Source organism: Apostichopus japonicus, chromosome 3 (genome assembly GCF_037975245.1).
Source record: "Apostichopus japonicus isolate 1M-3 chromosome 3, ASM3797524v1, whole genome shotgun sequence".
NCBI lineage: Eukaryota > Metazoa > Echinodermata > Holothuroidea > Aspidochirotida > Stichopodidae > Apostichopus > Apostichopus japonicus.
This window is the reverse complement of record NC_092563.1, coordinates 16,098,312-16,112,313: the sequence shown is the minus strand read 5'-3', so window position 1 is coordinate 16,112,313 and position 14,002 is coordinate 16,098,312. Positions and strand designations below refer to the sequence as shown.

The window sequence follows — 14,002 nt, the reverse complement described above, 5'->3', positions numbered from 1 at the left end:
AATATGGCCGAATTCTTGATATGTACGTCACATTTGTTGATATCATTAAATCGAATTAGTGATATGTACATATCATTAATTCGAATTAGTGATATCAGTAAATATGACGTCATATTTGATGATATCATTAATTCGAATTAATGATATGTACATATCACTTATTCGAATTAATGATAATTAATGATATGTACATATCACTAATTCGAATTAGTGATATCAGTAAATATGACATCATATTTGATGATATCACTAATTCGAATTAGTAATATGTGCATATCAATAATTCGGATTAGTTATATGTACATATTACAAATACATTTAAAGATATCTTTAAATCATTTCTTGATATCACTAATTCAATTAATGATATCATTAAATGAATTATTGATATCAAGAAATGAATTGAATTAATGATATCATTAATTGATTTAACGATATCAACAACTCGAATTCTTGATATCAACAATTGATTTAATGATCTCATCAAATAATTAAAGATATCATTAAATATTGAATAATAAGTAAAACGGCTTGCCATATACGGCCTTATTATACACAGAGCTGCCAGATGAAAATATTTGGTCGGCCAAAATCAAGGAGTGGAAATAGGCCACTTTTCGGAAAAAAGGAACATACAATAAGCCAAATTTTAGGTAAAACTTTATGTCGAAAATGTTGATGTAAGTAGACCTCTCGGCAGACTCGACTACTTCAAAACTTTCAGGAAAATACTATGAAAAACGGAAATCTTACAACTTTGAGGAACAAGAAGATGAAGAAGGAGAAAACATTTATAGCGCTACTATCAACAAAAGACGTTCAAAGTCGCTAAAACTTTATGCAATACACTTGTTCAATTAGATAAAACTAAAAGTTACTTGACTATATATACTATCTGAGCATTCTTCGACACACTGTGAGTTTGGGCACAATAGAGAAATAATACATACATAGTAATATATATAGTAATATATATATATATATATCACGGGGTGACACTAGGAAGGATTCGTCCCGTGTGCCAACTATATTATAGGTACGCAACAGTTTAAAAAAAAAAAAATTAAGAAAATCAAGCTCATCAAATCTCAAGTGGCTCGTGTAGTAAAAAAGGTCTGGCAAATTTTAAAAATTCGGGCAAAAACTTTCTGCTCACTTTCTGGTGACACAACCCCATGATGGAAACAAACATTGCACACACACACACACACACAAAATATATACAAAACATTGAAGCACATGCGACTCGATGATGATGTCGTATTTAGACTTGAAGTAGGCTCATCATTGTGAAGTAGGCGAAGTAGGCTCATCCTTGTCATGTGAAGAAACATTACAAGATTTTTCTCAGCAGTTTGGGGAAAGTTGTTCATGACAGTTATCTCTATCAGATTCAGGCGCGTAGCCAATGGGGGGCGAAGGGGGCAGCCGCCCCCCCCCCCCTTGAGCATATTTTTTTTTAATTTAATGTTTTTATGATTTCGCTAGTATTTTCAAAAGAGAGAATGCTAAGATGCAACTTACAAGGCCTGGGAAGAGCCATTTCCAGCGATCTGGGAGGCATTTTCAGCCAAAATTTTCTTGTACGCTTCGCGCCAACTTATGGTGGCGCTACGCTTAGATAGTTTGCAATGCCGAATCTACAGTTTCGCCCCTCCCTTTGGCAAATTCCTGGCTACGCGCCTGCTTATCCTTTCGAGCGGGCATGTACATTACTTGTAATTGTGCATATAACTACTTTAGCGGTTCCATCCCAGTTGATGACTTTTGAGTGCTGAAACTCTTGTCGTCTGCTGCAGACAGTCATACAGAAAATTGTTGCCGATGTGCATGGCCTATGATTCCAACTAAAGTTTGTATTGCCAGATTGTCATAATTTGACAATGTAGTCTTGTATTATCTTGATGGCAAGATCTTATATTCAAACGTTTGTGACTCGAATCAAGAATTGCTACAAAACTTACAAGTGTTAGCAGCGATGAAAATACCCGCTAATCATGCACGCCATGTACGTCCATAAGGGGGGTGAGTAGGACACTTCCTCACCCACCACCCCCCCCCCGCCCCACCGATGGAAAGCAATGTAATAAAACAGAACCAAGAACTGTGTTCTCTCGTTAAAATCTCGTGTAAAACACCTCAATCTGTTCAAACTCACCTGCTAAAATCAGAACAACATCGACGATAACACTGGTCCTGTATATAATTTGTCTAAGCTTTTCTAACTCACGGTGTTACTTTACCTCGATGTACACTGAAAGTATTAGCGTATGGAGAAAACGTATATTGTTGTACATGGGAAGTCACACCTGGGTGATTTCGGGACAATACATATATATATTGACGGGTCGTGTTGGACCGACGAGTTCCAAGCTCGTACCAAGCACTGCCAGTAGACTGACGTCAATAGGTTCTATTTTTTTTTATTTGTCATAAAGTCAGTTATAATGAAAGCTCACGGTGTGTCCATATCTATGAGCCGTAATGAGCGCGCCGGTCCAAAAAAGTTAGCCCCGTGCTTTTCAATCGGGTCAGGAAGTTGGCAGAGTTTAAAAGCAATTAGTGCCGAGTCATACCGTCACTTTTCAGTTTTATCAAAATTTCTTAAGATGTAATTGCACCTAGTTGGGACAATTTTTTTCTATACTTTTATAATTGTTTTCTATACATCATATAGGAGTGTTTGTTCAGTGGTTAACGCCGGTGCCTTCCAATCATAAGGTCCCCAGTTCGATTAATTTCAAGATTAATGTATGTCGTCCAGTAACAGAGCCTTGTTGAAAATTGACAATTCATGATCATGGACGTTAAATATGAATCTGAGAGACTAACTTCTGTCAGCTCGCGGCTTTGATAAGCCAATGAGGCTTCTTCACGAGTTCCTGCTTGCAGGAGGATCTAAAATACATACATACATACTGCAGTAGTGTTATGTGATATGGGCCCGGCATTGTTCTTCAGACTTGATATATATGTACAAGAAATCGCATGATGAAATTTATATGAAACCAAAAATATTAGTATTGTACATGCATTGTAAGTTTTAGTAGTCTTATACATGCGTACCAGCTGATGCTAAGTAATACCTGCAGGTCTACGCAACTAGGGTCATCATAGTATAGTCTAATTAATTTGCTTTGTAGACCGTGATGCTGCATGCAGGGGATTGACTATAGCTGAAAAACAGTAATCTAATTTTTAAGTGCACCGCACTGTGCCTGGCACGGAGATATAAAACTTCGATTACACCACTAGTTATTATATATGTTAATTCCAATTATTATTCAGAGTACAATTTGCGGTTGTCTTGGTTGACACAGGTTATTACATTGTGCGTTATTGCAGTTTCTCGTAAAATTTAAAAACAAAATTACATATATAACTCGTTAAAGGCCTTTATGACATTTTGAGTCAACAATTATTTCATTTTGCAGCGTAATACCCCACCCCCACCCCTTTCCACCCCTTTCTTTGTGTATATATGGTTCAAATTTCATTGTATTGTCTTTTCAAAAGAAAAGAAAAGCTATGGGAAATATTGAGCTCTTTACTTCAAACGATTTCAAATATTGGATGAATCATATGAAACCAATTCTAAATAAAAGACGGAAGTAAACAGAGGCTGCGCAGGTGGGTTCAAGCTGTAGGGTGAGGGGGGGGGGCGGAGGACGAGGAGTACAGAGGAATCTGTCTATGATTTAAGGGAGCAAATCACAATATCAAATCTTACCAAGAAAATGATTCCCTGGTGTTCTGTTGCACAAACGAAATTGCAGTACTTATTTGAAAATATTTTCACCACTGTTTACTTACCGGTTTGGTTTTTAATTTTTCAACAAATAAACACTTTTTGGTAACATTTGTTTTAGTTTCTCGCAAAAGCGTACTTTTTCATAATTAAGGGCACTTTTTAGTTACAAAGGCGAAAAGGGGTACTTTTCATTAACATTGATATTTATAGAACAAGGGCGGAGCATTTATGTTTCTCACAAACCTGGGGCATTTGTCCCTTACGTTTGTCGACTCCTCCGCCCCTGCAAGTACATTGAACACATGGTTTGTATCACAAATGGTCACGAAACGGAAAACATTCTTCAGACTATACGAGGTTGACTCAGTATATAGTGCGTTACTAAAAATAGTAGACTGCATGCATGCCTCTTGGAATGATTCATGATATTGACAGCTCCCAATCGTTCATTTTCTAATGTTAGTGTAAATCCTTTTACAGCAATGATGTAGGCCTACCTTATTGAGAATGTGGGGCGGGGAGGGGAGGAGCGGACGAACTTAAAAGTTTTGCCCCTGGTCACTGGAAGTGGAAGAGCAAATAGAAATGTTACCACAATCCAATGCTTCAAGAAATCACAGTCAGCGGGGGAGCGCGGGAGCGAGGGAGCGGGGTAGCGGGGCGGTAATGTCTTTTGACCTTCAATAATCATTTAAGATTAATTTTATACCACTTATAGTTCTTCCTAGAGTAGCGTGCGGAAACTTATTTATAACTTAGTAAAGGGGTTTGGTAAGTAACGAAAACATGAACAAAAATCACAGAAAAAAAGGCTTCTGGTCAGACTCATAATACATAAATATGAAGGTGTCATGGCCAACGTGTTAGCGGTCCAGCGATGGGTAGGAATTAGCGAGTGAGAACGTCTAACAACGTCAAAGGGAAATTATTTGGAGTATGCTACCTTACTGTTTTGTTAGGGCGCTCTATTTGAATTATACTTCGGCTCCGATTATTATCAACGAATGCCCTGATCAAAACTGAGAAATGTATATCCTCAAAATGACCACGTAGCCCAGTTCTGGTGTACGGCATAGTATTGCAGCATTATCCAAAATCGTCACACCTGCCTATGAAAGAAACCGGTAAATTATTTGCAGTGTTGTTCGATACAACAGTGTACCATACCAAACGGTAAATACAAGTGAAAAGTTGTAATGTATTCCAATGATACTAATATGATGAAGAATGAATTTGAATTCCAAAAGACCTTGTGGCAATCATAGGCGTAGGGGCCTTATCTGATTTGGGGGGCTGTAACGACTTGCCCGAAAAATATCACCAAAATTTTTCGCGCGCTCCGCGCGCATTCAACATGTTAATACATGTGCATATAATATAGGCATCCATCGGTTATTACATCATATGCCAATAACATTCAATTCATTCCGTTTTAATACCCTTCAATATTGGTTATAATTATTGGGGAAGTCGTTACAACAATAATGATGATAATCATATAAGTTTAACCATTGACAAACACATTGCAAATTATTCTTCTTTCAGTAGGTGCCCGAAAAAGTCTCAGAATATTGCCCGAATTTTCACCAAAAAATATTGAAAAACACACTGCAAATTATTCTTCTTTCAGTAGGTGCCCGAAAAAGTTTCAGAATATTGCCCGAATTTTCACCAAAAATATTGACAAACACATTGCAAATTATTCTTCTTTCAGTAGGTGCCCGAAAAATTCTCAGCATATTGCCCGAATTTTCACCAAAAAATATTGAAAAACACACTGCAAATTATTCTTCTTTCAGTAGGTGCCCGAAAAATTCTCAGCATATTGCCCGAATTTTCACCAAAAATTTTGGTTGGGGGGCTGCAGCCCCCCCCCCAGCCCCCCCCCCCCCCGCCTCCTACGCCTATGGTGGCAATTCAGACTCGAACGTTTAATTGCAACTTCTGAAATAATATGTTTCCTTACGATATTTCAACAAATTTGCACCAGGAATACAATAAAAAAAAAAAGGTATGCACAATTTGTAATGGTTTGAAATAAGGAAATAGTAAATATAGTAGGTCTACACTAAATTTTTGGAATACAATATTTCTGTATGGAGTCGACTATTACTATATATATCTCGATATTATACGAGCAGCCAGACGGTTTAAAATCTGTACATAGATGCATTTAGATTGGAGTGGATTGAATTATGTGAATATTTTTTATTTTTTATTATTTTCATCTTTATTGAGGGTATTACCTGACTTTGTAATAAATGGCAACTTTCTAAAGCATGTACGTGTGCATATGGACCCGAATCGGGTAAACGCAAAAATACCAATAAATATAAACTAAAGAAACATCATTATCTATAGGAATCAGTCATAATAAAATAACGTGGGCTACGCTAATGATGACGGCGCCAACCTGCGAGCTGCAGTTGTACCCGGCCTTCACAAGAGTTGCCTGAAAACCCCCTATACGCAGGGGCGTCGGAGCCGGTACGCAGGTCCAGCGAACGCCGGACCAATATTCACGGCGCAAAAAAAAAAAGAAAAAAAAAGAAAGAAAGAAAGTAGGACTAAGGAAAAAAATGGCAAAACATAAAGAACCAAAATGAAACAAGCAAGTAGGCTAAATGTGACTACTCTGGCATGGCAGGGGTCTTGTTTTCAAGCTCGGGAAGTGCCATTTTCTGCAATCTGGGAGGCATTCTTTCAAAATTTTATCCATTACGCTACGCGCCAACCATGGTGGCGCGTAGCGTAGTTTGACCTACCAAACGTCCCCCGATAATTATGATAGATGGTCACACTCTGATCTGCCGTACCAATCCAAAACAGCTTCCGACGCCCCTGATAAGTTCAGACAGCATTCCTATAAGGCATTCCTATAAGTTCAGACAGCCGCAGATGACATCTCAGTGTTGCAGAGTGTTATACATATGGGCCGCTACGGGAGACCGTGCATCTCCCCGCGCTCTTCTTGTCATTTCATTGAGTTGGACCAAAGCTCCACGGTCAGAGGAGTCCATGTATCAAGTAACCCAGGGCAGGGACCCTAACAGGTGCTATATATTGCCGGTTCGGACCCAGGACTGACCCTGGGGAGTTTACTTCATATCCTACGTAAATGGGTTCAAAATGCACTAGTTTTAAATATGTAAGCTGAAACAAGTGTGTAAAAAAGAAAACATATAAAGAAGCAACACTGCAATGTATAGTAAGTAAGCGGGTTGCAACTATTTCTGTTGTTTCCTCTGCTCAGTATGACTGGATAATTTTTAGGCTCTTCAATCTTGTAAATCCATTTTTGCCCTTCTTAGTTTTGATTTAAAAAATGGAAATGCTTATTAACAATACTATCATGCTAACCAAGCATTCGATGTAATATTCACATGTACTTGAATACTCCCTCTATTATATATATTCTGAGTAAATAAGGTTGTAGTCCATATGATTTTTAGGCCTACCTGTAGATTTGCACGTAGGCCTATAGGCTATATTTGTGTTTGGAAACGCGGGGGGGGGGGGCGGGCCTGCGGGTTGGTGGGTGTTTACAGGAAGCATCCCTATTACATTGATATGCCAATAACGAGGAGTTCAGTTTGTCTCGCCGTTCAATATTTCTCAAAAATGAAATAAGTGCAGATATACCTACAACTTGATGTTAAGATATATTCACGTGTTTAAGCCGATGTGCAATAATATTGTTTATCTTGTAATATCATTTGTGGCCTCAGGCTGTTTATTTATTGTGGATATCTTTATATCAATTTAAATTAAAAAGGGATCTGATTCAGGCTTAAAATGAGGACTATGCGAAGTACGTTGTCGAAGTCCTTTACCCTGTAGATCAATAATGGTGTGGTGCGGTAGAACCGGGTGTAACCTGTGTAGAAGGTACCAGTCAAAGACAGAGTTTCAATTCCTGTGGATTAGATGCGCCTTCTATTGCAAGTTGCCCAACTTCAAGCCTTTTCCTGCATTATGAATGGCAAGGGATACCACGACTCGATGGACGACCCAACAATGAGCGTACACTCTGAACTCTCACCAGCGTGCACTGTTACCATATCACCCAGTCATTTTAGTGTCCGTCAAAATAATGTAGCTTTGTGGATCAATATCATCATAATTATATATAGTTCGTCTATAGTGTTTTGGCTTTTGTTTTCCGTAGCTCAAGTTTAAAATTGACTAACCACGTGTGTCCCATTGTTTTCGTCTACGTTTTGATATATTGGAAATTTCCATTTCCGGAAAACGACACTCTTTAACCTTTCGAGGAGCCAGGAATTATTTTCAATGGAGAGTTTAAACCGATAGGAAAATTTCATCTTCTGTGTTTTCTCTCTGAGGGTGACGCAGTTTCATCAGTTTCCAAAAATAGATCTCACGCATGTAAACAAGGAGGCGTGGCTTCGTCTACTTTCCGTACTTACTAGCTTCGAACTAACGTAAACACATCACAGAACTATGTATGTGAAGCACACACTCTACATAATAGATAATGTACACTGTGTAACTACTAGTGAGTACTACTTATCAGCAAACAAACAAAATTATAAATTGGATGATATTGCTTTGTGGGAAAAACTTAATTCGAGATTTCCAAACTTACTGTGATAGAGTTACATAAACAAGGAGCCCTGCCACTCTGTGTTGAGAATTCACACGATTTGAAGTTTTAACTTAGCGCAGCAGTTCAACATACTAACGTTAGGCCAAAGTTAGGGACCTAGGCTTTCGTACCTTTTCCTGGCCTGATGCTAACAATAGCCTAGTGCTTGTACTATACTTGCTTGTTAGTGTTAGGGTGGTGCCAGCCTAGGTCGCGCATACATACATGTAGGCTATCACATTTACAACCTTCACCACCGGACTGCCTATACTATACTAGTGCCCAGCAATAGCGCTACCCGAAATTGCATTGTGACTGTGATTAAGTGTTAGCTCACTGTAAGTACATATTACTTGGTTTCCAGACAAGTAAGTTGCACTGGTACTAGTAGTAGTAGTGCTATAGCATAGACATATCCTATTCCTATAGGTCTATACAAGTTAATCTAAGGAAATATTCTACTTGGCATTAAAGTTGCTTACTTGAGTTACCAAAATGTCACCAGAAGAAGTCAATTTGGACATGGTCCTTATGGATCCTGAGCAAGCAATCCCTGCAACGAAAGTTGAGCTCAGCATATCCTGCAGGTGAGTTTGGTACATAAAATATATATAATAAGCCTTTGATACATAGGTAAGGCTGCTTAAAAACTGAACAGTTCACATTTGTAAAGGACCTAGGCCCTTTGACTGATTACTCTTTTTTGACTGATTACTGATTACAAAATATAGACTTATAGTTATAGCCAACACAACCTTCCATTATCAAGAGGGTTTCTTTTCCTGTTGTCGTTTCCAAAAGAGATTCAAACTAAAATTATGTGTTATCATCACATTCACAGTTGTTTTGTTTATAGTGACTCTTGCTACAATGTATGACATAACATCCTGGCATGCCTGGCATGGTTTTACTATTCATGAGAATTACAGTGACATGTAACTTCTCGTTACAGAATCTCCAAGTTTTGCATGCAAAAGTCTTAAATCTTAGCAGAAAACTTCCACATGAATTGTGGTTATTTACTTCGTTAGAAAGCATGAAAGATGACTTTCGTATGGCTTTATGTAAAATCACCAGGTTTTGTTGTTGCCTCTTGACATTTCTATTTTGTTTGTTTTCTTTCTTTTAAATGGTATGTTGTTTTTCCTTAGTGGTATGTGTGAATGATCACACACAGCACAGCAGCTTTGTGCAACACATTTGTATCTTACAGATATTTGTATCTTACATTTGTATCTTACAGACAATGTGCAACACATTTGTATCTTACATCATGCATTTGAATGTCTTTCGTGACAGGAAGAGCCAATTAATTTTCTTCAAATTACGTTGTTAATTCAAGAAAACATACATATACATACAGAAGACCTACAATACACTGAGATTTTTGTTGGCACTTAAATGAAATATATAGGCCTGTGCTACGCTGATTACTTCATAGGTCTCTTTAGCATACATGTGCACGCACAACATGATTTTCGATGTCCTACCGGAGACAGGAATCTGCAGTATGCGATGGTGATGGCTTGTGCTTGTGTACGCGTATGTGACACCTGCTTGAAAACACAGTAACTCAAAAAAGTTCATGGTTGATTAACATCATGTTTGGTATGTAGAACATGTATGTTTAGTACAAGAACCCTCTTATTTTCTGTGAAGGTCAAAGGTCGTTTGCAGTCAACATAGGTCAAAAGTCTAAAAACCTTGTAAACACGATAAGTCAAAAAGTACATCTTTGTTGAAATTCATACTTGATATGTAAATTGAAATAAAATTAATTTGAACTACAGTATTAAGATGTATACAGAACAGACATGCACTCCAATGTACTGTACATGTGATACAGGAGATTGCAAAGACAGTCTTTTCTGATAAGTAATCCCAAGATTTTGGGTTACGACTAATTCACACTGAAACACATACTGTATATACTCTACATATCAAACCTTATATGTTACTTTCACTTATATTTTCCACAGGAAACTGAGGGATATGGATGTTTTCTCAAAGTCTGATCCTTGTGAGTAATATAATGTTGAAGTTTATCAAAGTTAAAGCAAAGTTCTCTATGAACTTATCAACCGTAGATACATTTATATAAATATATATATAGCCTTAACATTACCATGCCGTTAAGGCTGCTGCCGTGGTCCATACTCGCCTATAGAATCGTAGCCGGTGTGTACAGTGTTATTAGGGTAATGTACCTTTGGCATTGTTAGCACCTAAAGTTTTAAGCTTCATAAAATTAAAAACGAAATTTCATATTTCCTTAAGAGAATACATATTGTACAAGGTCTCTCGGCTAAATTTACAGTACAAGAAGTTTGTATCCTTGTACAGTACCTTTTACCTTGTATCATCTGATCATCTGTAAAAATGACAACATTTGAAGGAATATATTTTTTTTAAGTGAGAAATAATCTCAGACATGGTTTTCCCTCGTTCGATAGTCGCTCTTATAAATTTCTTAAAAGAAACACTATAGGAAGATGGTTCTCCTTTTCTTTACACCGCTCAGTCGGTATACTGTAAACAAATTGTTCGACACCTTCGTTAGCTCTTCCTAGCGGTGACCCTAGTCTATGGATGAATGTAAATACAGTAGCTTTAGTAGGTGTTAGGACTGAAAGAAAGGAACGAGAGAGAATACTGTTAAAGATATGACAGGAATGTTAAAAAAAAAGGCACAAAGTCTGTGCAAACAGTACCGTAGAACTTGGCAAACCAAGCATTAAATCAGTGCAAATCATTACGTTGTGTCATAGCTGGTACTGTAGTTTTGACTGTTGTTTTTATTTCACGTAAGTGGTGACATTATTTTGCGGCCACCAACTCAAATCAAGAAACTATATCTTATTCACTTCAGTGATAGCAGAGAATACTGAGTGGTTTACATTCTGTACCAATCATTACAAGATTTCCAATTTAAAAAAATATTAAAAAATTTAGATCCATCAACTGGTGGACAAAGTGTGACTCAAAGGAACAGTTTTCTGTGACCCCGAGAGAAGGTCTTCAAAACTCTGATGACAGTAGACGTTCACACTGCCTGGTGAACCTTAGATATGGTACAGTAGCAAGGCAAAACATGAAATACTGTTGTACAGTTAACAGTACATGTTAATCATTTTGTATTGGGCCTACTTGTGATAAGATATATTTCAACATGTATACTGTATGCATAGATGGACAATGCACACTGACTGTATGTAACACTTTATGTTCTATCCTTCACGTATAATGAATTACATAGGGGTAGGTTTTTCAAGTTTAAAGGTATGCTGTATTTGGCCCCAAATATGCCAGATATTCAAATATGGTCACATTTTGGTCAAACTTCTGAAACTATTTTTATTATCACCTTGGAAGAAATGTACATCACTGGGACCAGGGAGTTGTTATGGAAACAACTCTCTGCTGGGACATTCAGTCATCTTGTGTGTTCATTTAGAATGTCTGGGAACAACTTGGAGAACAAAGACCTCCAGCAAAGTACTTTTTGAAAACTTCTGGCAGTTGTAGCATGCTATAATTTGGGGCCTATACATACTACCTTTAAGTTTGGATAAGATGTACACAAAGTTTCATCTTGACCCACAAGGTAAATTTTCATGCAGGCCTATGTTGTAGATCATTGTTATGCTTGAGTCAAGATTTGAAATGTACCACAGTAAGTTTGTAACCATTCCCCAGCCCCCACCCCCCCCCCCCAAGAAGAACTTCATTATGTTTACACATGAGAAGGTAACATGAAAGTAGTAATGATTGAAATAAATTTTAAAGATTGTTCTCTATCAGATGTGAAACACTGTGTAATTTCCAACAAAGCTATGACCATACAACATGCTTAGTAATTGAATTGTTGAACATTGAACTTCACCAGTTCAGATATTGATCCTTGTAACTTGAGGTTGTAGAATTTAACACTTTATTGTTTACTGGAGGGCAACAAAGCTTTGAACAAAGCTTTGAAATGTTCATTGTACTTCCAGTGAACAAGTTTTCGTTTTCTCGAAAGGGGGAGTAGCCAATGAATAATGTAGCTTTTCAATCTCTTTCTTGGATTTGTTATACCCTTTGTGTACAGAGGACACCTTGCTATTCAGTACAGTAGTTTACTAGTACTCTATCATTCCAAAGTGTGCATGTTATTTAGCATTGCCTTCAGTGTATAGTACAACTGTATGCATTCCTACAGTAAGTCAACAATTACATGTCAAAAAGAGTCTCTTTTATTTTTACAAGTTATATCTAAAGACTCATAAAGATTTAAGGATTAAAGGGAAAAAAGGAGATAATAAGTGTAAAAGTGATTTTCTACTCTTCTTAACTTAAAAAGTGCAAAAACAGCAGGATGCTATGTCCTTACCAATGATACTGTAGTTTGAAACATCTTTATGACCATATTAGTGATCTTATTACTCACATTTTGAATATAAATCTCTTTTCTGAAGGTGTTTTCCCTAATGAAGTTAAAATTGCTCGGCCATTTCAATATATAAATCTGATGTTGAATAAAATTACTGCTCAGTGTCAATGTCAACTGCTATTTCTAAGATCTTCAAATTGTATTATATATTAACGATATATATAAATCATAAAGCTTACTTAAGTTTTGTATTGTTTGCTGACGACATGACTGTTTATTATCATACCTCTGACGTCAATCCAGCCCTTGGAGTGGCATCTCTAGAATTAAAAACTGTTGCTAATTGGTTAGCATCACATAAGTTATCTTTAAATATTATTAAAACAAAATTACTGGTTTTGGGGTTAATGGTGGCGTATTTGTGTGCGTGCGTTTGTGACACCCAGCTTGAAAACACGGTATCTGAAGAAGGGAGGCTTGGACCAACTTCATATTTAGTGTGTAGAAGTAACACAATGAGTACAAGAAGGCTATAGTTTTTTGGTGGATGTCAAAGGTCATTTGAGGTCATCAGAGGTCAAATTGTGAAAACCTTGTAAACATGGTATCTCAGTATTGGAGCTTGTGCAGATCTCACACTATGTATGAAGGTGTATAACATTTGTTTAAAGAAGCCTATTGATTTTGGTGGAGGTCAAAAACTTAAAGGTCATTTGGGGACAACAGATGGGGGGGGGGGAGTTAATGGTCATGTAGGGTATATGTGTTCATTTTCAGGAAGTGGCAACCCGAAACAGCCACATGGCCTACTGTTCTTCAAAACCTGAAAAGCTTGTTTTTGGTTCCCATCTTATGAATATTAATAAGTGGGCATGGCTTACCATAAAATCTTTAAAATGTCAGTATCTCTGCATATGTATGTCCAATTTAGTGTATACTTGGTATGGTGATGTAACTACCACAACAACCATAATACGAATCAATGTCATACTTGGTAGGTAGATGCCCTGTGATAAGTAGAATTTTTAATGTTACCATGTCATGAATATTAATGAATGGGCGGGCTTAATGTAAAATTGGGTTCATACTGGGATGGTGATTTTGGTACATAATGAGCACATTTTCATGACGTCTCCAACTTCATGTCATTAATATTCGTCAAATTGCAAGAAAAGGCTTTGGTTTTCATTATTGGCATATAAGGTTTGTCACACTACATTCATACAATCAACCATGTTGTTTTGTGTGCATATCATGAAAATAAATCAGT

General features: G+C 37.2%; 2 protein-coding genes across 26 annotated transcripts in view; one reads left to right on the top strand and one right to left on the bottom strand.

Moving 5' to 3' along the window:
* The window catches only part of LOC139964883 (uncharacterized), a 131,735-nt gene extending 129,420 nt beyond the window's left edge, over positions 1-2,315 (bottom strand). For all 23 annotated transcript variants that reach the window (XM_071967124.1, XM_071966982.1, XM_071967114.1 and 20 more), the window contains exon 1: positions 2,159-2,315. The gene's annotated coding sequence lies outside the window, so the exon portion shown is untranslated. The remainder of the gene's footprint in view (positions 1-2,158) is intronic.
* Positions 2,316-7,988: 5,673 nt separating this feature from the next.
* LOC139964862 (copine-8-like) overlaps positions 7,989-14,002 on the top strand; it is a 28,774-nt gene continuing 22,760 nt past the window's right edge. For 2 of the 3 annotated variants that reach the window (XR_011792116.1, XM_071966913.1), the window contains exons 1-2: positions 7,989-8,947; positions 10,340-10,380. Coding sequence is in view for 2 of the 3 variants with exons in the window: in XM_071966913.1 (XP_071823014.1) it covers positions 8,856-8,947; positions 10,340-10,380 (133 nt within the window). In the remaining variant the exon portion in view is untranslated. The remainder of the gene's footprint in view (positions 8,948-10,339; positions 10,381-14,002) is intronic. The other variant, XM_071966925.1, reaches the window with a different exon arrangement.